This window comes from Brassica napus, chromosome C8, assembly GCF_020379485.1.
Source record: "Brassica napus cultivar Da-Ae chromosome C8, Da-Ae, whole genome shotgun sequence".
Taxonomy (NCBI): domain Eukaryota; kingdom Viridiplantae; phylum Streptophyta; class Magnoliopsida; order Brassicales; family Brassicaceae; genus Brassica; species Brassica napus.
Genome location: NC_063451.1, coordinates 22,067,644 through 22,091,452, shown reverse-complemented (window position 1 = coordinate 22,091,452; position 23,809 = coordinate 22,067,644). Strand labels below are relative to the sequence as shown.

At 35.7% G+C, this 23,809-nt stretch overlaps 5 protein-coding genes across 5 annotated transcripts; 3 read left to right on the top strand and 2 right to left on the bottom strand.

Annotated features, from left to right (window-relative positions):
• Positions 1-1,761: 1,761 nt before the first annotated feature.
• Positions 1,762-3,628, top strand: LOC106427406 (probable pectate lyase 18). The gene is made up of 3 exons (XM_048766114.1): positions 1,762-2,018; positions 2,115-2,864; positions 2,967-3,628. The coding sequence occupies exons 1-3, from the start codon at positions 1,909-1,911 to the stop codon at positions 3,325-3,327; spliced, it is 1,221 nt and encodes a 406-aa protein (XP_048622071.1). The 5' UTR covers positions 1,762-1,908; the 3' UTR covers positions 3,328-3,628.
• Positions 3,629-4,622: 994 nt separating this feature from the next.
• LOC106427405 (31 kDa ribonucleoprotein, chloroplastic) lies at positions 4,623-6,157 on the top strand. The gene is made up of 4 exons (XM_013868126.3): positions 4,623-5,148; positions 5,338-5,439; positions 5,590-5,871; positions 5,962-6,157. The coding sequence occupies exons 1-4, from the start codon at positions 4,723-4,725 to the stop codon at positions 6,022-6,024; spliced, it is 873 nt and encodes a 290-aa protein (XP_013723580.1). The 5' UTR covers positions 4,623-4,722; the 3' UTR covers positions 6,025-6,157.
• A 103-nt stretch (positions 6,158-6,260) lies between these two features.
• LOC106427403 (protein NBR1 homolog) lies at positions 6,261-9,503 on the bottom strand. Its single transcript, XM_013868125.3, has 7 exons — positions 9,275-9,503; positions 8,047-8,912; positions 7,832-7,955; positions 7,488-7,742; positions 7,208-7,357; positions 6,568-7,113; positions 6,261-6,494 (listed from the first exon to the last, which is right to left on the bottom strand). The coding sequence occupies exons 1-7, from the start codon at positions 9,302-9,304 to the stop codon at positions 6,393-6,395; spliced, it is 2,073 nt and encodes a 690-aa protein (XP_013723579.1). The 5' UTR covers positions 9,305-9,503; the 3' UTR covers positions 6,261-6,392.
• Positions 9,504-17,205: 7,702 nt separating this feature from the next.
• LOC106427412 (putative nuclease HARBI1) lies at positions 17,206-19,563 on the bottom strand. The gene is made up of 2 exons (XM_013868135.3): positions 19,128-19,563; positions 17,206-19,011 (listed from the first exon to the last, which is right to left on the bottom strand). The coding sequence occupies exon 2, from the start codon at positions 18,599-18,601 to the stop codon at positions 17,333-17,335; it is 1,269 nt and encodes a 422-aa protein (XP_013723589.1). The 5' UTR covers positions 18,602-19,011; positions 19,128-19,563; the 3' UTR covers positions 17,206-17,332.
• A 1,119-nt stretch (positions 19,564-20,682) lies between these two features.
• On the top strand, positions 20,683-21,519 carry LOC106427362 (zinc-finger homeodomain protein 2). The gene has a single exon (XM_013868091.3). It carries the CDS (start codon positions 20,685-20,687, stop codon positions 21,315-21,317), a length of 633 nt encoding a protein of 210 aa, XP_013723545.1. The 5' UTR covers positions 20,683-20,684; the 3' UTR covers positions 21,318-21,519.
• The last annotated feature ends 2,290 nt before the right edge of the window (positions 21,520-23,809 follow it).

Here is a 23,809-nt window from a genome sequence, read left to right as displayed (position 1 = left end):
TGTAATTGGTAGGTACCACATCCTTTGGTGCGGTACTCTATTACGTCCTCGTCCTTGCGGCTTGAATCGTGGCTTCTTGCCGAATCGACATTCTTCTAACTTCTCATCATCTCCCCAGTAGATCATGCAATTGTCGATGCAAACGTCTATCATCTCCGAAGGCAACCCAAGACTATAAACCAGTTTCTGAATCTCATAATAAGAATCAGCAGACACATTGTCTTCCGGCAAATACTCTTTAAACAAGTCTTCCCATTCATTCATGCAACTTCCAGGTAGATTGTGATCAGTTTTAATATTCTTCATTCTAGCAGCCAACGATAATGTAGAGAGACCTTCTCTACAACCACTGTAAAGTGGCTGATTCGCAGCATCTAACATTTCATAAAACTTTTTTGCATCTATGATAGGTTTTTCATCTTCATCATGAGCTACGAATGCATCAGCTACCATATCATGAACCCTATCATAATCTACCTTCTGCTCCTCTTGATGGTAACTATGTTCATTATGCAAATGATGATCAATCGGTTCTTCCTGAAAATTTCTATTACTACTACTAGCTTCATTCTCATAATTATAACCTTCTCCATGTTGAAACCAGATATAGTAATTTGGCGTGAAGCCTCTATTTAATAAATGCTTCCAAACATTTTCACGATTTGTCAATTTCGAATTGTTGCATTTCCGACAAGGATAGAACATCTTATCGCTTTCTTGGGCGAGCGGTGTGGAATCTGCTTGATGCATAAATGTCTCCAGCCCTTCGAGGTATTCTTTCGTCACTTTCCCGTTAGCATCTCTGTGCATATACATCCATCTCCGCAACTCAAAAATATTCCTGGAGCCCGACATTTTTTTTTTCTTTCACGTTTTTATTTTTTTTCTTGTTGGTGTGTTTAAAGTGATGTTCAAACGTCCATATTTATTGGAAATTTTTGAATGTTGAAATTTTACTACGAATTTACGACGAAATTTAATTAAGTAGCCGAAACAAAAAACGTGTTACAACTACAAAGTTGGTGGACTCGCAATTTTCTCGTTAATTAAACGTAAAATATTTCTTCCTAAAGTAATCGCTACTTTTACGTTGAACTTACGAAGAAACCATCTTTCTTCGTAAAAACAACGTTATGTTACGTCGTTTTTACGACAAAATTGTTTCTTTGTTATTTTACACAAATTAACGTTGTTTTTAAATTTTCTCGTAAGATTCTCGTAAAGTCGACATAAATTTACGAGGATTAATTTTTCTCGTTAAATTTCGTCGTTATAGTTGTGTTTTCTTCAGCGAAAGCATGAGAAATGAAAAAAGCTAGCAGTCTATGGACTTTTTTTTAACTGTTATATAAACTGATACGTTTTAGTAAAAGGCAAAAGAATAGTTTGCTTTGTGCTCACCACATGGCTGTGTTTTTTTGTTGGTTTGACGTTCTTTAAAAGGAGTAATTTAATCAACTAGAATGGTTACTAAGTTTGGATCCTTAATCATTACTTCAAAACCAACTTCCTATTGTTTTTATTCGGCTAAACAGAGTAACAGACAAGTGGAACTTATTTGAAAAGTATAACATTTTCGACCTAATTAGATTGGAGGCTTTTGTTTAATGTCAACAATTGTAACGGATGTATTTTAGCAAAAAAAAAAAAAAACAATTATAACGGATGTAAAGCATTCTATTGGTTCATCCTAAAGATTATTATTATATAAACTCTTTACTAAAAAAGATATATATAAAAGAGTGAGACCTAAACCGAAAAGTCCAATAACAAATAGTGTGGGGTTTCCTTTACATATCTTTTATATAAACACTCAAACTTTCATCTATTCGCACTCAAACCTTCTCTCCTCCATCTTCGTTTCCCTCTTCTCTTACTTAAAGCCAAGAGAAGAAAAAATAAAGAAAAATGCAGACGACGAAGCTCTTTATCTCCATAGTCTCCTTTCTTCTCTATGCTCATTTGATCTTATCTTCACCAGTACCAGACCCAGAAGCTATCGTCGAAGAAGTTCACAAGTACAAATCTTCTTTCTTCCATATTCTTCTTGCACATTTTACTTGTAACACAACTTCTCATGTAATAATAATATCCTTGGTTGTCAACTCTTGCAGGAGCATTAATGCGTCGGTTGCTGGAAGAAGGAAGCTAGGTTACCTCTCATGCACCACTGGTAACCCTATCGACGACTGTTGGCGATGCGACCCACACTGGGAGACCAACCGTCAGCGTCTCGCAGACTGCGCCATAGGGTTCGGCAAGAACGCTATCGGCGGCCGAGACGGTCGTATCTACGTGGTGACAGACTCAGGAAACGACGACCCAGTGACCCCCAAACCCGGAACGTTAAGACACGCCGTAGTTCAAGACGAGCCACTATGGATCATTTTCCAACGAGACATGACCATTCAGCTCAAAGAAGAGCTGATCATGAACTCTTTCAAGACCATAGACGGTCGTGGCGCGTCAGTACACATCGCTGGTGGGCCATGCATTACGATCCAGTACGTGACTAACATCATCATCCATGGTATCCATATCCATGATTGTAAGCCAGGTGGTAACGCTATGGTGCGGAGCTCACCACGGCATTACGGGTGGAGAACGATATCGGACGGTGACGGTGTCTCCATCTTTGGAGGAAGTCATGTTTGGGTTGACCATTGTTCACTATCTAACTGCGAAGACGGGCTTATTGATGCCATAATGGGCTCCACGGCTATTACTCTGTCTAACAATTATATGACGCATCATGACAAGGTCATGTTGCTTGGTCATAGTGACACTTACACTCGTGACAAGAACATGCAAATCACCATTGCTTTTAACCATTTTGGTGAAGGCCTTGTTCAAAGAATGCCAAGGTAAAAAAAAATATAATAATTGATGTTAGATTTTTGTTAGTAAATTAAATGTGATTTTGATGTGTGATTAAATTTTTGGGACCATTTGTTTGATGTGTGTAGGTGTAGACATGGGTACTTCCATGTGGTGAACAACGACTATACGCATTGGGAGATGTATGCTATTGGTGGAAGTGCTGACCCTACAATCAATAGTCAAGGGAACAGATTTTTGGCCCCGGATATTAGATTTAGCAAAGAAGTGACTAAGCATGAGGACGCCCCAGAGAGTGAGTGGAAGAGCTGGAACTGGAGATCCTCTGGTGATTTATTGCTAAACGGTGCGTTTTTTACGCCTTCCGGTGGTGCTACCTCGTCTAGCTATGCCAAGGCTTCGAGTCTTGGCGCTAGACCGTCTTCTCTCGTTGGACCGTTGACGGTTGGTTCTGGTGCATTGAATTGCCGTAAGGGTTCCCGTTGCTGATTGTGGTGGCTCACTTAAGTGTATTTAGCCAATTAAAAAGATTATATAGAAAAGGCAATTAAAGCCACCAATTAAAGGGTTAATTTATAACTTTCATTACTCCCTTTAATTAGTCTCTTTTGATTTTTCTTCTTTTGGGGTAAAGTTAAGAAGAATACAACCTCTGGCTTCACTGCTCTTAGGACCCATCTAAGGATTTTCTGTTTTAAGGCATCTTTTATTAGGTTAAAGTGTAGTAACAAGCGCAGATGTGTTGATCTTCATATTAATATAATATAATATAATATGTGTCTTCTGTTTCTTTTTTTTTTTTCTCATAAATGTCTATCATAATGATGAACACAGACAGCCCATATGAAAAGTGTAGTCACACAATGCACATTCATAACTCAGGAAGTTTGGAATGTTCTCTAACATGGGAAGCTTTTTGGGTCAAAGTTGTTCGAACCAATCAATGTCTGACAAAAGCCACGACTTTTCTACACTATGGTTGATGCATAGACTGTGTTAAATACAAGTAATTCAAAAGGAAGGAAAACTGAAGCAGTCATGTGTCTCAGCAGCCCTACTTTTTGATGGAGTGGTCATATTCGTCTATTGACTACTGTCCACTGATTGTGGATATATTTTAAATCTGAAACTAGTATAACTAACCAATGTATTCGTTTTCCTCCATATAACTAACCAATATAATACACCTTTTTCTTTGCCATGTCATGTCCCATGTGCAACATATTATTAATTCATTAAGGAAAGAAAAAAGCAATAAGATCCTGTGGTTACTAGTCGCAACAAACGATGTGATGTAGTTGGTTTGTTTATGTGGTAGTTCAAATCGGTAAAGTCAGTAGTAATGCAGAATGTAAAGTTACAAACTTACGAAGAAAGTCTTCCCTTCTTTTTCTTTTGTCATAATAATAATATAACATCAAAGTTGTTAGAAATTTTTGACACTGATGTCTTTCTTATACCATCATTCCAAAACCTGATAGATTTGAAACTCAAAACAATTACGGTTTAAAGATGGGATTATATAGTTTGAAGACCGAATGATCCCATTACATACTAACCACTGGGTCCAAGATGGATATTTTGTTTTGCTGTCCCAAGGACTCGTTTTGTTCCAAACACATGAAGATGTTATGTTAACATTTTTAGTGGTCATATTCTATTCCAGGACCTAGAACCTGTAGAACTTAAAAATCAAACTAACTAAACGAAGCCCATCCGAATCGAATGGCCCAATATTTAGCCCATTCAGATATTATTTTTCTATTTTCAAAATATTTTATTCATAAATGATATTTAACTTTTGGTATCGAACAAGAGTCTCTTCTCTTGCGCTGTCTTGTCCCTCCTTATCCCCTATCTCTCTCCCACTCCTCTTCCTCTGCAATGGCTTCTTCAATAGTAACCTCAAGCTTCAAGCCCTTAGCCATGGCGGACTCTTCCTCTTCCACCATCTTCTCTCACCCTTCACTCTCCATCATCTACCCTCGCTGCTCCTTGCTAACTAACCTGCCGCTCTCTTTCTCCCGCGTCTCCCTATCTCTCAAAGCCAAAACCAACCTAAAGAAGTCGCCTTTCGTCTCCTTCGTTGCTCAGAATTCTGATTGGGAGGGGGAAGAAGGTGGGGATGCGAGCGCTTCGGTCGCCGTTGAGGAGAACGATTCCGAAGGGGAAGGTGATGTGAGCGAAGGAGGTGACTTCCCGGAGCCACCGGAAGAAGCGAAGCTCTTCGTGGGAAACTTGGCGTACGATGTTGATAGCCAAGCCTTGGCTATGCTCTTTGAGCAAGCCGGTACCGTTGAAATCGCTGAGGTTGAATGTTATTGCTGCTTGATGTGTTTATGTTCATTAGCATTGCTGAAGTGGTTGAGATAAAGTGAAGTACTTGGCTTTTAAGTGTTTGTATCATCTCTGGCTTGAGAGTACTATTGAAGTGATCAAGATTGTGTGGATTGAATTTGTATCTGTTGACATTATTCTTTGGGATTCTTGTGGTTGAAGGTTATCTACGATAGGGAGACTGACCAGAGCCGTGGGTTTGGATTTGTGACAATGAGTAGTGTGGAAGAAGCTGAGACTGCTGTCGAGAAGTTCAACCGTTATGTAAGTTTCTAGCATATCTGATCTTGATATTGGCTCATAAGTGGAGATGTTATGTCCGAGACATTTTGGCAACTGAGTTGAGTTTGGGATTCTTTAACTTCTGATTCTGTTTGTAATAACATTACTGAGCATCTGTGTTGGTCTTGTCAGGATCTGAACGGAAGGCTCCTGACAGTAAACAAGGCAGCACCGAGAGGATCACGTCCAGAACGCCAACCGCGGGTATACGAACCTGCATTCAGAGTCTATGTTGGAAACCTACCATGGGATGTGGACAATGGTCGTCTAGAACAAGTTTTCAGCGAGCATGGCAAAGTTGTGGAAGCTCGTGTGGTCTACGACCGTGAGACTGGTCGTTCACGTGGGTTCGGTTTTGTCACTATGTCTAACGAGACTGAACTCAACGACGCTATCGCTGCTCTTGATGGACAGGTACCTTCCTCTTCCTCATATATGGCCATCATGCTAATGCAGATTTTGTGATCATCTCTTAATTTAATCTATCTTTGTGTTCATTTGCAGAACATGGAAGGTAGAGCAATCAGAGTGAATGTAGCGGAGGAGCGTCCAAGGCGTGGATTTTAAGGATTGAGATTATCTCTTGTGCCTTCTCCCTCTATCTCTTTGCATTTTGTTTAGACGACATTCTTACACTCTTTGATGAGTTTTTTTGTTCTGTCTGAACTCTTGCTTCTTCTATAGCACATCATTGCCTTCAGCAGTACCTTGACATACAAATTAGTTGAGACCTAAAACTTGAAAGGTTGGTTAGTTATTCTTGGCTCGTAATCACTCTTCCAAATACAAAATGAAGAACGAGATATAATAACTTAACATTTTATTTCGATAATCAAATCCATCATTCATCAAACAAGCACAATCAGAATTTATTAATACTAAAACATAGTTTAACCTGATAGATAAAGAAGTTCCCCAGAATCAAAAGCCACACATTAAGCCTCCTTCTCTCCAGTGAGGAGGTCCATCACCACGCCTTTAATGCTTCCATTGTTCTTCTTCAGCAGCTTCTTGTTCGTCACATCATCACAGAAGCCCTGGCAAAAAAACCACATTGTCAATAACAACACCATTTTCAAATCTTAAAATAACAAAAGTGCACACACTCACCATTTCCTGAAGCTCCTCTAGGATAGGATCCCACTCGCTAACTCCACAAAGAGCATCAACAGACTGCTCCAAGTCGTACTCGTTTTCCCTTAAGATCTCCTTGTTCAAATCAATCTCTTTGAAACCCATTTCCTCCAGCTCCTTGAGCATGCATATCTCCACGTCGTTCTTCTCAATACCCTCTTGAAGATCAACAGGGATGTCCTTTGTGGATGACGAACCACCACCACCCAAGGCCTCAACAGCAGGCATGTTTGGGAACTCGATCATGTTGAATGATGACGAAGATGAAGATGGAGTAAGAGTAGCAGGCTCAACTTCACCAACCGGCAGGTCATCTTTTTCTGCGACTTTTGATACAGCTGCTTCTCCTTCTAGATCAGCACCTTTCACTACCTCAGAGTTAACACTGGAGCTGCCAGCTTGAGCTGGCTCATGATTCACATTGATCCCTGTTAATTCGCTTGAAAAGTTCTCATCAGGGGAGGCATTCAAGTTCAGTCCATGAAACTTATTCACAACGCAATTTTCCAAGGATGCATCAACCTGACAAACGCAAACAACAACAAAAGATTATCAAAGACATTTTTGATAGAGAAACAAATATTCAAGGGAGAGAGCATCAAGATCTAGTAAGTACATGTATCAACACCCAAACACGTTGCCCAAACTTGGCACCACTAGAGGAAGCCATCCTCCAATAAGAAATGTATCGACCAGGTAACTCTGGTGCAACACAATCAACTTTCACGTCCAGCTCACTGTCGAGAGGCGCTCCCTCCACTGGAATCTGCAATGACGTTGAGACCAATAAGCAACTAGTAGAAAAAACTATTGCCACTTTGAGAAGAGAAAAAACTATCTCAACCCAAACTGCGAATAATTCAAAACTACATAATTGATCTGTAAATGGAACTTACCTGTAAATCAACTGACAATGAGTTGTTGAGTCTGTCACCACCGATCCAGACTATCCGTGTGCCATGTGGCCACACCAGCGAACCATTGTTCCTCATTTTCCATATCTTAGTGAACTGAGCAGATGGAGCAAAACGTGTCCCATCAAGTACATTCACATCAAGCACAAAGCGGCTGTCAAGCTTAGGCCGAGTGCACCTGAGGAGTAAACCTCCATGTTGTGGTTGTGGCACATGGCCCACCCAAGGGTTCGAGATCTATATAGATAAAAGGGTAAGATTTCTAGTTAGCTACACTATAGAAAGAGAAAGCATAAAAAGAACTAAAACATAGAAAAAAGCACTACTGGGGTAAGTTGTCCTCCAAAGGGATGTGAATGTTGAAATGAGGCTGGCTTATCCATCCTTGTGTAATCCTCTTCGTTACCCATCACCGAAAAGCAGATGGTGCAAAGATCATAGTCTTCTTTGCTGAAAAATATTCATCAAAGAAACCAATATGTAAAAATAAATTTCTAACATGTCTGTAGTTTCTACACCTGCTAGTAAAAAGCCTCCTTACACTTTAGACTTAAACCTAGGCCCGGTTATTGGAAGAACTCCACATCCATCACAGCGGATGCCCTTATGGAAGACACCCAGTGAGGTCCAGTAATCACCATTGCTGCTCTTTTTGTTGTGACATACACGCCGGGTATGCTTTTTGAAGTTGCTTGGATTTGGACCGGAGCGATTCGCGGTACTTCCACTGAAGGGACACTCGTTGAAACTAGGACCAAGTCCAGAGGAGGTTGGTACAGGACCAGAAGTCTTTGAAACAGCAAAGCCAGTTGGTTCATTAAGATCAGCAGGTTTTCTCCCGGGTTGGCTCTTCTTCATTTCACCAAAGGAAGGAACCTCCCTGCTCGGGTAAGGACCCGAAAGAACGGGAATAGCAACAGGTGATAAAAGACTACCTTCCTGAGGACCAGAGAGTGTCCCTAGCTTGGAGATGCAATCAAACAGCTCACCGACAACAGGGCTAGAAGATGCCTCTTTAGACGCAAGGTCAATATACACCTTGGATATGGTTTCAGGCACGGGGTTAGGTACAGCCGTGAGAACATCATCGATACCCTTCTGGATTTGGGAAACTGGGTTTACTCTATTAGGCATGGCCGAAGCTGTTGGAGCAACAGAGTTAGTGTTGGACTGCACATGAATCTTCAAGAACTTAAGGCGCTGATTCGTGACATCAAACAAGTCATTGTCATCGACCAAAGCCACCACATCACCATCTTCATCAGAGTAAGTCAGAGAGAAGTCAGCATCAACGGAGAGGTTAAACAGAGAAGCAATCTTTCCCCTAAGAGCAGCCATGTCAAGATCAAGCTGTCCATTGGCGTTGACAGACACCCTGAAGCGCCTAAGCACACCTCCATAGCTCACCTGCAATGATTAAAAAACAAACAAACTATACAACATTGAGTTATAGAGGCAAAAAAACTATACAACACAGTACTTATTAAACAAGCTTAGCAATGACTTAATACTGAGTTTGAACACACAACTTATGATTTTGGATACGCTTTAACATCTATTAAATCTTTCTTAGGATCTACGCTTCTAGCAGATACAGTTTACTATCTCAGGAAGAAAAAAACGAATATATCCAGTTCAGTTTCACAAGAGATAGACAGTTCAAAAACCAATACTAACACAAAACAAGATAGAGATATAAAAATCGACAGAAACGAGACGGTCGCCTCAGGATCATTAAGAGTTTTACAAAATCAAAGAAGGATGGTAACCTTGACGACGAGGGCAGTAGTGGAATCCATGGCGAAGAAACCCTAATTTGAAGAGAGGTGATCAAGAGGGAGGCTGAGAATCGGAAAGGTTAATATCCCTTATAGAAGAAGCGTACCCGTAATCCGCTTATGTCGTGAACTACCCCCAAGTTTTTAGATAGACACGGTCGCGTTTTTTATATATATGATCGGACTATGGTTTTTATTTAAATGTGATTTAACGATGCATTTGACTTATCCAGCAACAAGATACTATTATTTGACTTTTTCTGATACATTATTGGAAAAAAAAAAAGATACTTTAATTAGGCTTGCACGGCTAGATATTGTGATATTATGATATTCAATAGACTAACCCAACTAGATTTTGTGATACACCTTAGAAAAAACTTGTTTATTTTGCAATGTCTTGAATATCTGTCTAGGCAACGCCTAGAATCGGTATAAAAACCTAAGCCACAAATCAGTTATAACCAAAATAATTTTTAAATTTTTTGATTAAGCTACTCAAATCGATTTAATCATAATAATTTGATTTATAACATCTTAGTTGATCTAATTAGAATTGGTGTAAATCGGTTAAATCAAATTCACTAAGTGGCATGATTTCGTTTTTCTATATATATATATACTAGATCCGCGCCTTACGCGGGATAAACATTATATATATAAATTATTTAATGTATTAAAAGTCAGCAACTATTAAATATATAATTAAATTGGTGCGAACATATAAATCAATTTTATTAATCTAAAAATATTTGTTTAATATTTGATAGGATATGTAATTAAATTTAAATGATACTAACATACGTAGTATATTTTAGTATATTTTTAATATTAATGTCTATTAAATGATGATTTCTACTCATATAGTTTTTTTTTATCATTTGTATCTTTTATAGAAAAAAATTAAATTACTGATAACAAAATTTTCATTGTGGGATTAATAGTTTTAATAGTTTATAATTTAAAAAAAAAATAAGTTGTCAATGTTCGTTCAAAACTTTTACCAAAAAATTGTTCAAAGTAAATTTTGAAAATAAAAGATTTATGTATTTTATATGGTTTATAGTTTAATTTAAAACGATATATATATATATATATTAATCTTAATAATTAATTAAATTATACTTTTTACTTATATAATTTTGTAATCATTTGAATGTGAGACTTTTAACAGTTTTAGTAATTTATAGTCGTTTTTAAAAATTCAAAATATAACATATACAGAAAAATCTAATTTTTTTTATTATATGGTTATTGTGGTTGTTTAATTTATTTAATAGTTTAATATTAAATAAATATGATAGAAGATACAATATTTTTTATCAAATGTTTATTATTCAAAATCATTAATTGTCATATATACTTTAGTCACATTAGGTAATTCCGTAAATTCTATTTAAGAAAATAATAAAGTACATTAATAATGAATTTATTGTAGTATAATAAAAAGTTTATTATATAATTAAATAGACTAATATATTTCTCTAATGATTCTAAGAATTATCCTAGTGATGACACGTGGCTACAAAAAGAAGTTGTAATGTTTCTCAAATAATATATAGGGGATATATATGTTCAGTTTTTATAAATTTTTATATATCATCAAATACTAGCCGGTATTGATGCTCTAACTTTAATAGTTTTCATTACACGATCCCATCTTTCTTCAATTCAACTTTGTGAGTACACGTACATGTGACAATATATGGCATTGTAACAAGTGTTCTATCGAGACAGTTACACAAGGAGACACATTGTGTGTTTGTTTCTCGGCGGAAAACACAATGTGAATTTGGCACACATTCCTTCCACTTTATCCCGCCAGCTGTATTTTATTGCCCGGAACTACCCTTGGTTGTTGTAAAGAGAGTGTTAGCTTTTTAGAAGTCTTGTTTCTTTCTTTGTAACTATATTACGGTTCAGTTGTAATAAATGTAAAGGTATTTTGGATACAGCTAATGGGTTTTATGTTGGATGGTGCAGTCGTGGAGGGAAGATATGTGAACGTGTGGACGAGGCTTCGTGGACGAGATTTTTAATCTTACAAGAGTTTTGTAGACTAGATTTCGTGGACGAAGTCTTGTGGATGGTTTTAGTGGATTATAAGTTCATCATTTTCATAAAAAGATGATCAAACTTTTCTTTCATATATAGTAAATTTACCATCAAAAAGACAATAACTAATTTCAAATGGACCAAAAAATTGTAACTAAAGGTTTTTAACAGAGTTCCATGGATGAGATTGTGTGAATGAGGTTTGTGATGTCTTATGTTCAAGGTTTTGTGGATGAAGATCTTATGGATGAGGTCTCATGTTCAAGGTTTTGTGGATGAAGATTCGGCAGCCACCTCCACCAACCACCACCATTGTATCCATACTCACGTCTTCCACCATCGCCTCCACAACCACCACCACCTCCACTGTGGTATCCACCGCTTCTTCTACCACGCCCTCCACCGCCACCGCCATCGTTTCCACGGGACTGAGCCTCGAGAATCTATCAGTTGCGAAGAGCCTCATGGGAAGACGGTGGTCTACGGCGTCCTCTGCAGGATCTGAAAAAAGGAAAAATCATTAACGGTGGCTGTCGGTGGTAGATGAAGAAACAACAGCGGTGGAGACAGAGGACGAAACGGAACTCACCTTCCATGATGGGTTTCTCTCAATCAACGGTGGCTGGCGGTGGTTAATGACGAACTCGATTATCGCCGGAGAAGATCTGATTTTTAGAAACTTGAATAGAGTTTTACGAAGGTTTGAGTTTCTAGATCTACAAGAAGTCAGGGAAGAAGGAAAACTAGGGTTTGTCTCTTGGAATCTACAAAATGAGAACGAGGTTTCATGTATACATGTTTGTGAGTACGAGGTTTGAATTGCATGGCTTCTTTATAAAAATGTTAACACAATTCTCTTGACCACAAGTATCTTGTCCATAACTATCTTATCCACAATTCTCTCTTCTATAACACAATTTTCTTAACCACAATTCTCTTGACCACAAGTATCTTGTCCATAACTATCTTGTCCACAAATTATGGAGAACCACAAAGACGATGGCGGATGAAAGCAAGTGTGTTAGGTCTTGACTAATATTCAGACGGCGACAGGAGAACCAATCTGTTGCGAAAAGTCTCTCGGGGAGACATGGTATTCTCTGTTCTCTGCAATGAAACAAAGATTCATCAAGAAACAGTGAGTTTTGTTTTTAAGCCGCTAGGACAAACTATAATTATGTTATTGCTTGTGAAACGAGAAACAAACATTCCATGTCGGAGATTGAAACCGAAGCAAAGCGGCGTGATTACGGACACTACAATTTCTGGATCGAGAAATCTGAGACAGAGAGAAAGAGGATTATGATTTATTTTCTGAGATGTTACAAGATCTAGGAATTTAGGAAGGGAATAGGTAAAGACGTTTTTAATAAAGAAAAAAAAGGAATTAGCTTTATTGTTTTAAAAATATTAAAGTGGTTCTAGTTAAAAGGTTCCATCTAGTTAATGATTCAAAGAAAAGAGAGAGTTCACATAGTTGAGGGATAGATAAGACAATTCACTAAGAAGAAGTGTTCACAGAGCTCAAAGTGTCTTTTTAGGTAATTGGAAACTTGAATTGTGTCTTCTGGAGTAAATATTTCGTGTTCTATCCATATTATTGGAAATTTGAATAATGCGAATATCAAGATCTTAACTCGTGGAATCATCTCGATGAATGAACCTGCATGCATTCACTACCAAGAGTTTATTCGGTATATCCGGTGTTCTAAGACGCGCTATGCGTTCATTACGCGTTAGATGATTGTATAGCGTTTAACTGTATAGATGGACGTCTAAACGAGATATATACGGATATATATTTTTACACAAAATATAAGTATAAGATTAATATATATACATTACTTTTGAAAAAAACTGAACATAAATATATTTTAAATTCCAATTTTATGCATAAGTATATAGTTTAACATATATAATTAGTTTTAAATTATAAAGTTAAAGCCATTTTAAATATATAAAGATGATAAATTTAAAATGATTTTGCAACAATTATACTAATATCTACAATCATATAAATACATAACATAAGTAAAAATAATCTAAATAATAACATTAATCAAATATAATAATAATATTAATAATTTATTTTTTGAATATTAATGCTTAAAATCCGCAACTGCAACTGTATAGTATATACTAGATTAAGATCCGCGCCTAGCGCGAGATAAACATTATATATAAAAATTATTTTATGTATTATATGTTCTTACATATTATGAAATAATAAATATATATTGAATAATTAAAAGTCAATAACTATTACATATATAATTAAATTGGTGCGAACGTATAAATCAATTTTATTAATCCAGACAATTTTTTTTTTTAAATTTGATAGGATATGTAATTAAATTTAAATGATATTAACATACATAGTATATTTTTAATATTAATATCTATTAAATGATGCTACTCATATGTTTTTTTGATCATGTGCATCTTTAATAGCAAAAACTTTAAATTACTGATAACAAAATTTTCATTGTGAGATTAATAATTTCAGTAATTTATAATTTAAAAACAATTATCAATGTTAGTTCAAAACTTTTATCAAAAAAATTATTCAAAGTAAATTTTGAAATTAAAATATTTATTTATTTAATATGGTTTATAGTTTAATTTAGAATGATATATATACATATATATTTTAAATCTTAATGATTAATTAAATTAGACTTTTATTTATATGATTTTGTAATCATTTGTATTTTGTCATAACAAAAATTTTAAACAATGGATCGCAAAATTTGAATGTGAGACTTTTAACAGTTTTAGTAATTTAAAGTCGTTTTTTTAAATTCAAAATATAACATATACAAAAAAATCTAAATTTTTATAATATGGTTATTGTGATTTTTTTAAATTATTTTAATAGTTTAAAATTAAACAAATTTGATAGAAGATACATTATTTTTTTATCAGATCTTTATTATTCAAAATCATTAATTGTCATATATACTTTAAGTCACATTAGGCAATTCCGTAATCTTTATTTAAATAAATAATAAATGACATTAATAATGAATTTATGGTTAGTTTAATAAAAAGTTTATTATATAATTAGATGGACCAACATATTTCTCTAATTATTCTAATGATGACACGTGGGTACAAAAAAAATTGTAATGTTTCACAAATTAGATACAGGGAATATCCACAGTATATATGGAGAGGGGAGGAGAAGGGAGGGGAGACACAACTATACAAAGATTCACGTGAGGTAAATGCAAAATTCATCAACTCCTGACTACGCGCCAGGCCCGGCTCAAAAGATATGTGGGCCCAGTGCATAGTCAAAAATTTTAAGGCTTTTTTTTGCACAAATAAAAACATTAGGGCCCTTTCTTGCAAGAAATCAAAAATCTAGGGCCCTCATGTGTAAAAGAAATTTGCAAAAAAAATTGGAGGGCCCTGTGCAATTGCTCCATGAGCACGCCTCCAAAGCCGGCCCTGACATCTTTTTGTGGAGCTATTCCATCGTCAAACCGGCCTTCGTAATTTGTCTCTTTCCACAATCAGATCTTCCCTTTCTTTATCAACTTGATCGTCTTCTTGTCTTTTTCCTTTTTTACTAATTATGAATCACTGTAATCGGTTGGCCCACAGATGTTTGGCTTACTGTAATACTCCTACATATAACACTGCAACATATTAGCAAATTAAGGAAAATTCCAAGAAAAACTAGCCACATTTCAAGTCATGGAATTATTAGAACGGTTAGATGGTATGCTGCATAATTAAACTAGATTTGTAGCAAATCTCACTGAACAAATATATATGAAATATATATATACAGCAATGCGTTGATGCACACAGTTAAAACAAACTGATTATAAAACACACTTTAAACAATTGGGTCTGAATGTATTGCAGGACAAAAACATGAAAGATGCAGAAAAAATGATAATGAAGATGGTACCGGGGGCAGATGTAGGATGCTAATTTGTAGGGGGCACAATGATTTTTTCCACTATGATTTAGTTTTAGAGTGGAAGCATTCAATAAACCCTATAGTATTTAGCAAATAAAATTTTAAAAACAGTTGGGGCACATGCCCCGTAGCCGTTGTCTTGCGTCCGCCCCTGGATGGTACTGCATTTTGTATCCATTCAGAGATAAAATGCAGAACTTAAAAATAACAATAATATATTTATGTGATGCATGCATAACACTAATGTGTTGTTTTATTGTACTGCAGATAAAAAAGAGGGGAGGAAGGACGGTCCCAAGGCAGATGCCCAATAGCTTTGCTGTGTTACATTTTTTTGGATCCAAAACATATGTAATTTCTTTTAACTTTTTTTTGATCAAACCATAATTTCCTTTAACTTATTATCTATAACTAGTACAATACTTTATTTACTTTGATTAAGTTAAAAAAATTCACTTATTCTCTAAAAATATACACATACATTTTCATATTTTTTTATCAATTTTATATTTTAATACATGCAATATTTTTATTTTCTGTTTAAATATTTTTTTTTCAATTTGATCCATATATCTACATCCATTAAAACAATTCAAAAATTAAGCTATTCTATAATTAATTTATTTAATTAATTATAAAAATAATCTATTTAAATAAGCTAGATTTATATTCAATAATACTCAGCAAATTTTGTACTTATTCTCTAAAATATATTATAACTCATGCATGTATTTTTATTTTTTTGTTTAATTAGTTATTTTTATTTTTCATGCTATTTTATATATCTGTTCCATTCAAATAAAATAATAAAATATGTTTTGAATTAATTATGTTTATTGAATTATAAAAATTTAACATGTGACAAATAAGTTAAAGTTGATGAATATGATATTCGATTTAAGTTTTTAATTTTTAAATATATATATATATATATATATATATTACAAGAAAAGTATGTATTTTTATTTTCTTTTTTAATTAAAACTAATATTTTATTTTATATATTTAACTTACATTATTTAAAAAAATTACAACATCCAATTAAATATGATGATTCGGTATCCATTCTCCACTAAAATGCAGATCTAAATTAGTTAATAACATATTAAAATAATGTATTCATTCTATCTTTTATTTGATTAATGTTAAGATATTTTAAATAACATTTAAGAATATATTTGATTATTTATGAAATTCGGTTTGGGTTCGGTTCGGTTTTTGGTTCTCGGCTTTTATCCAAATTCTAATTAATTCTATAGTTGAACCAAATAATAAGAAAGAACCGAAGTCAAATAAAAATATAAAAAATTAGAGCAAAACAAAAATACTCTTTATAATTTTTGTAATTGTGATGAATTTTCATATAATTTTCAATTTCACTATATTTATTAGAATGATGATATTTATTGTTATTTTTGTCATCACTATATTTATAACTTATTTATAATAAGTTGTATTTTGTTCAGATATTTAATTTTTATCAAAATATTTAACATGTATTTAATTACAATTATTTATTAAATTATCTTGATATGTATTTATTTTGCATGATGTATATTTATTCTGTTTGATATGCATTTTTGTTTGAACTGCGTTACCCATCGAAGCCAATATCAAAGTTAATGCCGCATCTATACTCTTGACACGTTATCTCTACTCCATGCTCTTGCCATTTTGCTGTGATGATGCCAAAGATACTTTTGCTTCCACCAAAGTTCCCTTTTTGGTAGTAAAGTCCCCATAGTCACACGTACTACCTTTAACTAAAACCCTAAGAGCATCATTAACCCTTAGAACCAAAATGGAGGTCTTAATAATTGTTTAGTAATTAATGTTAGTTAAGAACCCATAGTTAAGATCTTCCTAATTTGTTAGCTCCAATGGTAAGTTCTTAATTCGGGGTTCTTAAAAAAAATTATTAATTTTTTTTTTATAAAAGATAAATTTTATTTATTAAATAAAACATATTAAAAGATAACACATCAAACATAGTTATTAAAATTAAAAAAAACAAGGATTAATAAAATAAACGAGAATAATTAGAAATAAACATTTCGAACTCAGTTGTTGTCTTCATCACGTCCAAATTTACGCCATAAATGTTCAACTAAATCAGCTTTGAGTTGTTGATGCATTTGTCTATCACGAATTGTAGTTCGAACACTCATCATATTGGCGATATTTGTTAGCATATCTGTAGAAAAATTGAGATCGACATATGAACTTCCGGTGTCTTCTCCTTGTTGGAACTCTGAAACATCAAATTGAGTATATCCATCTCGTTCGTTTTCTACTATCATATTATGGAGTATGATACATGCTCTCATAATCTTCCCAATTTTTGTTTTATCCCAAAAAAGTGCAGGGTTTTTAACAATGGCAAAGTGAGCTTGCAAGACTCCAAAAGCCCGCTCGACATCTTTTCTGACGGCTTCTTGATGTTGCGCAAATAAAACCGCTTTCGGCCCTTGTGGCATTGGAATAGATTGGATAAAAGTTGTCCATTTCAGATAAATACCGTCGGTGAGATAGTAAGCCAAATGATACTCTCTTCCATTGACAAAGAAAGTGACTTGCGGAGCTTGACCTTTTATTATGTCATCAAAAACAGGTGAGCGATCAAGAACATTGATATCATTTAAGGTACCTGGAGGTCCAAAAAATGCATGCCATATCCATAGATCATACGAAGCAACCGCCTCCAGAACGATTGTGGGTTTTCCCGAACCACGTGAATATTGCCCTTTCCAAGCGGTGGGACAATTCTTCCACTCCCAATGCATACAATCGATGCTTCCTATCATCCCGGGAAATCCACGAACCTCACCAATATCAAGTAGACGTTGAAGATCAGCCGGTGTTGGTCTTCTTAGGTACTCCTCACCGAATAAATATATTATTCCTTCCACAAAATGTTCCACACATGACCGAGTAGTAGTTTCACCGAGTCGGAGGTATTCGTCAACAGCATCAGCCGCAGAACCATATGCCAAGACCCGAATAGCTGCGGTATACTTCTGAAGTGGAGAGAGACTAAGCCTTCTGAGAGCATCTCTCTTTTGTTGAAAGAATTCAACTTCATTGGAGAGTCGATCAACAATATGCATGAACAATGGCTTGTTCATTCTAAATCGTCGTCGGAAAAGATTTTCAGGATATGTTGGTGTATCACTGAAATAATCATTCCATAAACGTACATTGCCTTCTTCTCGGTTTCGTTCGATATAAATTCGTTTTTTTCTTTTTTTCTTCTTGATTACCATAAGTAATGGCAAAATTCTCGAAAGCTTGATCAAAAAATTGATCAAAAGCGTCATCAAATGCGTCATCAAGTGTGTTTTCAGAAGAAGAGGCCATGAGATGAGCCTTGTTTAGAAAAGAAAATATAGAAAATGAGAAGGGGTGATAGAATTTTTTTTGAGAACGAGAGAAGAATATGAGAAGGTGATAATAGATGTTGTCCGTTCTTTATATAGAATTTGAGAACACAAAGTTATGAAAAAATAACATTACAATATTTCAATACAAGACAAGACTAAAATAAACCCGTGAGTTTCAATACAAGACAACACAAAGTTTTCCACTCCCACTCCCGTGACTAAATTATACGACAAGAGTATGCAAGGACTGTTGCATACGACAAGGTTTCCACTCCCACTCCCGTGACTGATGCATACAAGTTGTGTAGGGATCATGAGAGAAAGTGACAAGCCCGTGAGTTGCAAGAAAGTGACAACACCTGCAAGATAGGAGACACAATTAATTAGCATCAGATTTATTTGAACAATCAACACCTCAACCATAAAAATTTATTTCACACGACAATGAAATTGAAAGAGACAGGACAGGTTGTACCTCAAAGGCAATTGTAGTCCTCTTCATTGAAGAATCTTGTTCCTGTATCTTGATCAGCTCCCTTGATTCATCCATCCTACTACACAAACACATACACAGTTAATGAGCAACAGGCGACAAAGATACACACGACAAGGCATCAGATCATTGGCTATAGAAACAGTGAGAGAACGTAAGTACAGAGCAAGGCAACACACGACATTATATACAATCACAAGGCATCACATTTGTCTTAAACATCATATACAAACACAAGGCATCACAGAGCAAGGCAACATACGACAGTATATACAACCACAAGAGAACAACACCATTAACTCAAGAGAACAACACCATTAACACCAGTATATACAACCACAAGGTCACAGAGAACTCTTGCCTTAAACGTACACAGCCTTAAACGTACACAGCCTTAAACAATCATGACATTTTTCATCTCTAGCCTTAACATAAAACGATCACAAACAAGGATAGAGAGAACGCAACAAAAGGTTGAGAAAACTTTTGACCCGAACAAGAACGATTCAACACTTCTTAGAGACAGGGACCACCACAACAGAACATGCAACACAACAAACAATCTAAGCCATCCATGAATTGAACGATTCAAACTTGAAAAAAAAATAACTTAGCTTTAGATGATTCTTCATCGATCAGAGCCGCCGAGCGAGAGAAAGAGACGAAGTGATTCGTCGTCGAGGAGAGACGCCGACTGAGATCACGCCGTTTTACCCCCTCGAGGAAAGACGCCGACTGAGATCACGCCGTTTTACCTCCTCCATGAGAGCCACAGAGAGAGAGAGAGAGACCGAGTGATTCTTCGTCAATCAAATCAACGGAGAGAGACACGAAGAGAGACAGACGGAGTGTTGGATCGTCGAGGAGATGAACCGAGGTGAAGTGATGAATCGTGGAGGATCAATCGATGGAGCGGTGGAGAGATCAATCGTCGAGAAATCAAGGGATCCTTTCTTTCGTCGGACTCCAGAGAGAGAAAGGAGAGACCAAACTCTCTATTGCTCTAACACGTGTCTGCTAAGAGGCGCTTCTCCAACTCTCTAATTAAGAGCCGACGCTTCAGTCAATTCTGATTTTTCTTTTTCTTTAATTACAAATTATGCCAAAAACCTTTATTAAGAACCACCGTTAATGGTGGTCTAAGCGCCCTTCTAATTACTTTACTAATCAATCTCAAACTCACCACTTAATTATATATATCTTACATTAATGGTACGAGCTTTTTAAGTTTGTTTATTTATAGTATAAGCTGTACTTCTAATCAAAACCCTGGAAACAGTCTGTGATAGTTATTTTTTTTTTTTTAAGAAACTGAATATGAGAAATATGCTATAAAAAACAAATTATTGTTGACCACAAACTCTCACCATCTCTCTTATCTTCACTGTTTCATCTTTTCTTTCAGATTAAACTGAATATATGAATATGTGATTGTTTTTTCGTTATTTGTATTCTTAACCCACTTGAATTATTGGTCTCCTGAATAGTTTTCAAGTTACAGTTCAACTAAGAAATAAAATAAGAGAGATAAAAGACAAAATGAATTTTGAGGAGCAAGAAGAAGAAATGGAGATGTCGGGTGTTCACCCCCCTGGGGGTTACGACTCTATGAGCGGCGAGGGAGCCACCTCCAGCGGCGGTGGCGGAGGAGGAAGGAGAACTAGCGTTGGAGAGAAGACAAAGTATAGAGAGTGCTTGAAGAATCATGCCGTTAACATCGCTGGCCACGCCGTTGACGGCTGCTGCGAGTTCATGCCTTCAGGTGAAGATGGTTCGCTCGACGCTCTCAAGTGTGCAGCTTGTGGCTGCCACCGCAACTTCCACCGTAAGGAAACCGAAATGGTCAGCGGCAGGGCCCACATAGTTCCGACGTACTACAACCGCCCGCCTCAGCTGCCGCCGCCAGGATACAGGCAACCGGCTGCCTCGGCGGACGAGGAGGATACATCTAACCCGAGCAGCAGCGGCGGAACCAAGGCTAAGAGGTTTAGAACGAAGTTCACGGCGGAGCAGAAGGAGAAGATGTTTGCATTCGCGGAGAGGTTAGGGTGGCGGATGCAGAAGCACGATGACGTGGCGGTAGAGCAGTTCTGCGCGGAGACTGGTGTTAGGAGACAAGTGCTCAAAATCTGGATGCATAACAACAAGAACTCTCTTGGTAAGAAACCCTAATTATTCTCCGACATATGGTTTAAGCACAAGAGAGATCATCATTGCTTCTTTTCTTTTTGGTAATGACCCTTTTGTAACTAGCTACTTGTATCTGGACATGCTTTCTTCTTTTAGTTAATAATTTAATCTAGTACTTTGGAAGGGTTTAAGACGATTGTGATTAACTATCTCCAACTTTGGTTTGAATGGTTAAGTTGATAAATCTACCTATATTATATGATGCAACTGAATATTATAGGACAAATGATCCATAACTGAAGTAAGCTGTTTCTAGTATAAAGTTGCTGTTTGTAGACCAAGAATCTCACTCTCAGCTGTTTGAGTCTTTGTGAGCACAAACCAGTATTGCTAATCAATATAAAGAAAAGCAATAATAATATATCCTTTTCGTTTTTATTCCTACTATAAGTTAATTCCAACCCATTTTATATCACTTTATTAATTAGTACTATACTACTATATGAAAATACATAAGAATTCCATTTCTAATTCTAGCAAGCGTTTCTAGTCCACTCTATATTACTGTATTAGCATTGCCATACTCACATGTCAATCAGATGACCAGGAGAGGTTCGAGCTAGCCTTGGCAAGCTACATCTTAATTTATGTAATATTTACATTTTCTTTGCGACTAAGAGAATTTCAGTTTTCGTTATGTTGTTCACAGAGATTTTATGGATCGCAAAATCTTGAATGTTTATTATTTTAAAGAAAATTGACCTAATTATGTGAATATATACGTAACCTTTCCAACCCATTCAAGTGACCCTAAATGTAAAACTAATTAAACTGGAATTTCGTATAAGGATTTTTTTTTTGAAAAAAAAAAATTTGTATAAAGTTTTCACCATAAATATAATTATACTGGACTTTCTTGTATAAGTTTTTCACATATTCATGTTATTGATACATACCTTTAAGATTAAAGTTTCTTAATACGTTTCATATGATACTTAGTTAACATAGTAATTTTTTTTCTCTCTTGAAACTAAACTTAGTTAAAATATCTAATCCAAGATGAATGCATAATTCAACTATACATAATTCGAAAATAAATCCCAAAAAGGAACACGCATGAAATTAAACCAATGATTTCGGATGGAGATTATTAGAATCCATCTTGGTGAAGACAATGACGAGAGAGATGAATTCACATTTGTCACCTTCTTATCGCTATCTTAGAGCAAGATTATCCCTACAACCTTTAATGGGTCTCTTAATCACTTTTTTTAGTATTAAATGGGTGTTAAGAGTTTGAGTTAAGAGACCACTATATTTTATTCCTCCAATGCAAGTTTCTTATGTAGGAGTTCTTAAAAAAAAATTATCAAACATTTTTTTTAAAGATAAAATTTATTTATTAAATAAAAATTATCAAAAGATAATATTTAAAACATAAATTTTAAAAAAACATAAAAAAGAAAGATTAGTACAATAATCGAGAATAATTTGGAAAAAAAATCCGAGTTCAGTAGTTGTCTCCATCACGTCCAAATTTACACCATATATGTTCAACCAAAACATCTTTTAGTTGTTGATGCATTTTTCTATCACGAATTCTAGTTCGAACTCCCATCATATTGGCGATATTTGTCGGAATATCTGTAGAATAAGTGTGATCCACATGTGAACTTCTGTTGTCTTCCCCTTGTTGGAACTCTAAAACATCATACTGAATGTATCCATCTCGTTTGTCTTCTACTATCATATTATGGAGTATGATACATGCTCTCATAATCTTTCCAATTTTGACTTTATCCCCAAAAAGTGCTGGATTTTTAACAATGGCAAAGCGAGCTTGCAATATTCCAAAAGCACGCTCGACATATTTTCGGACAGCTTCTTGATGTTGAGCAAATAAAACCGCTTTCGGTCCTTGTGGTACTGTGATAGATTGGATAAATGTTGCCCATTTCGGATAAATACCATCGGTGAGATAGTAGGCCAAATGATACTCTCTTCCATTGACGGAAAAAGTAACTTGCAGAGCATGACCTTTTATTATGTCGTCAAAAACATGTGAGCGATCAAGAACATTGATATCATTTAAGGTACATGGAGGTCCAAAAAACGCATACCATATCCATAGATCATACGAAACAACCGCCTCTAAAACGATTGTGGGTTTTCCCGAACCACGTGAATATTGACCCTTCCATGCGGTTGGACCATTCTTCCACTCCCAATGCATACAATCGATGCTTCCTATCATCCCGGGAAATCCACGTTGCTCTCCAATAGCAACTAGATGTTGAAGATCAGCCGATGTTGGTCTTCTTAGGTACTCATCGCCGAATAAATATATTATTCCTTCCACAAAATTTTCCAAACATGACCGAGTAGTAGTTTCACCGAGCCGGAGGTATTCGTCAACCGTATCAGCTGCAGTACCATATGCCAAGACACAGATAGCTGCTGTACACTTTTGAAGTGTAGTGAGACCAAGCAGTGAGACCAAGCCTACCAAGAGCATCTGGTCTTTGTTGAAAGAA

What these genes read in the sequence shown, in the direction of transcription:
- LOC106427405 (XM_013868126.3), top strand. Translation starts at nt 4,723, where the DNA reads ATGGCTTCTTCAATAGTAACCTCAAGCTTCAAGCCCTTAGCCATGGCG. An exon ending in GTACCGTTGAAATCGCTGAG is followed by an intron (nt 5,149 to 5,337) that starts GTTGAATGTTAT and finishes TTGTGGTTGAAG; the next exon opens with GTTATCTACGATAGGGAGAC. An exon ending in TCGAGAAGTTCAACCGTTAT is followed by an intron (nt 5,440 to 5,589) that starts GTAAGTTTCTAG and finishes TGGTCTTGTCAG; the next exon opens with GATCTGAACGGAAGGCTCCT.
- LOC106427362 (XM_013868091.3), top strand. Translation starts at nt 20,685, where the DNA reads ATGAATTTTGAGGAGCAAGAAGAAGAAATGGAGATGTCGGGTGTTCAC.
- LOC106427403 (XM_013868125.3), bottom strand. Translation starts at nt 9,304, where the DNA reads ATGGATTCCACTACTGCCCTCGTCGTCAAG. An exon ending in CTACTGCCCTCGTCGTCAAG is followed by an intron (nt 8,913 to 9,274) that starts GTTACCATCCTT and finishes TAATCATTGCAG; the next exon opens with GTGAGCTATGGAGGTGTGCT. An exon ending in TTGGAGGACAACTTACCCCA is followed by an intron (nt 7,743 to 7,831) that starts GTAGTGCTTTTT and finishes TTATCTATATAG; the next exon opens with ATCTCGAACCCTTGGGTGGG.
- LOC106427406 (XM_048766114.1), top strand. Translation starts at nt 1,909, where the DNA reads ATGCAGACGACGAAGCTCTTTATCTCCATAGTCTCCTTTCTTCTCTAT. An exon ending in ATCGTCGAAGAAGTTCACAA is followed by an intron (nt 2,019 to 2,114) that starts GTACAAATCTTC and finishes CAACTCTTGCAG; the next exon opens with GAGCATTAATGCGTCGGTTG. An exon ending in CTTGTTCAAAGAATGCCAAG is followed by an intron (nt 2,865 to 2,966) that starts GTAAAAAAAAAT and finishes TGATGTGTGTAG; the next exon opens with GTGTAGACATGGGTACTTCC.
- LOC106427412 (XM_013868135.3), bottom strand. Translation starts at nt 18,601, where the DNA reads ATGACGCATTTGATGACGCTTTTGATCAATTTTTTGATCAAGCTTTCG.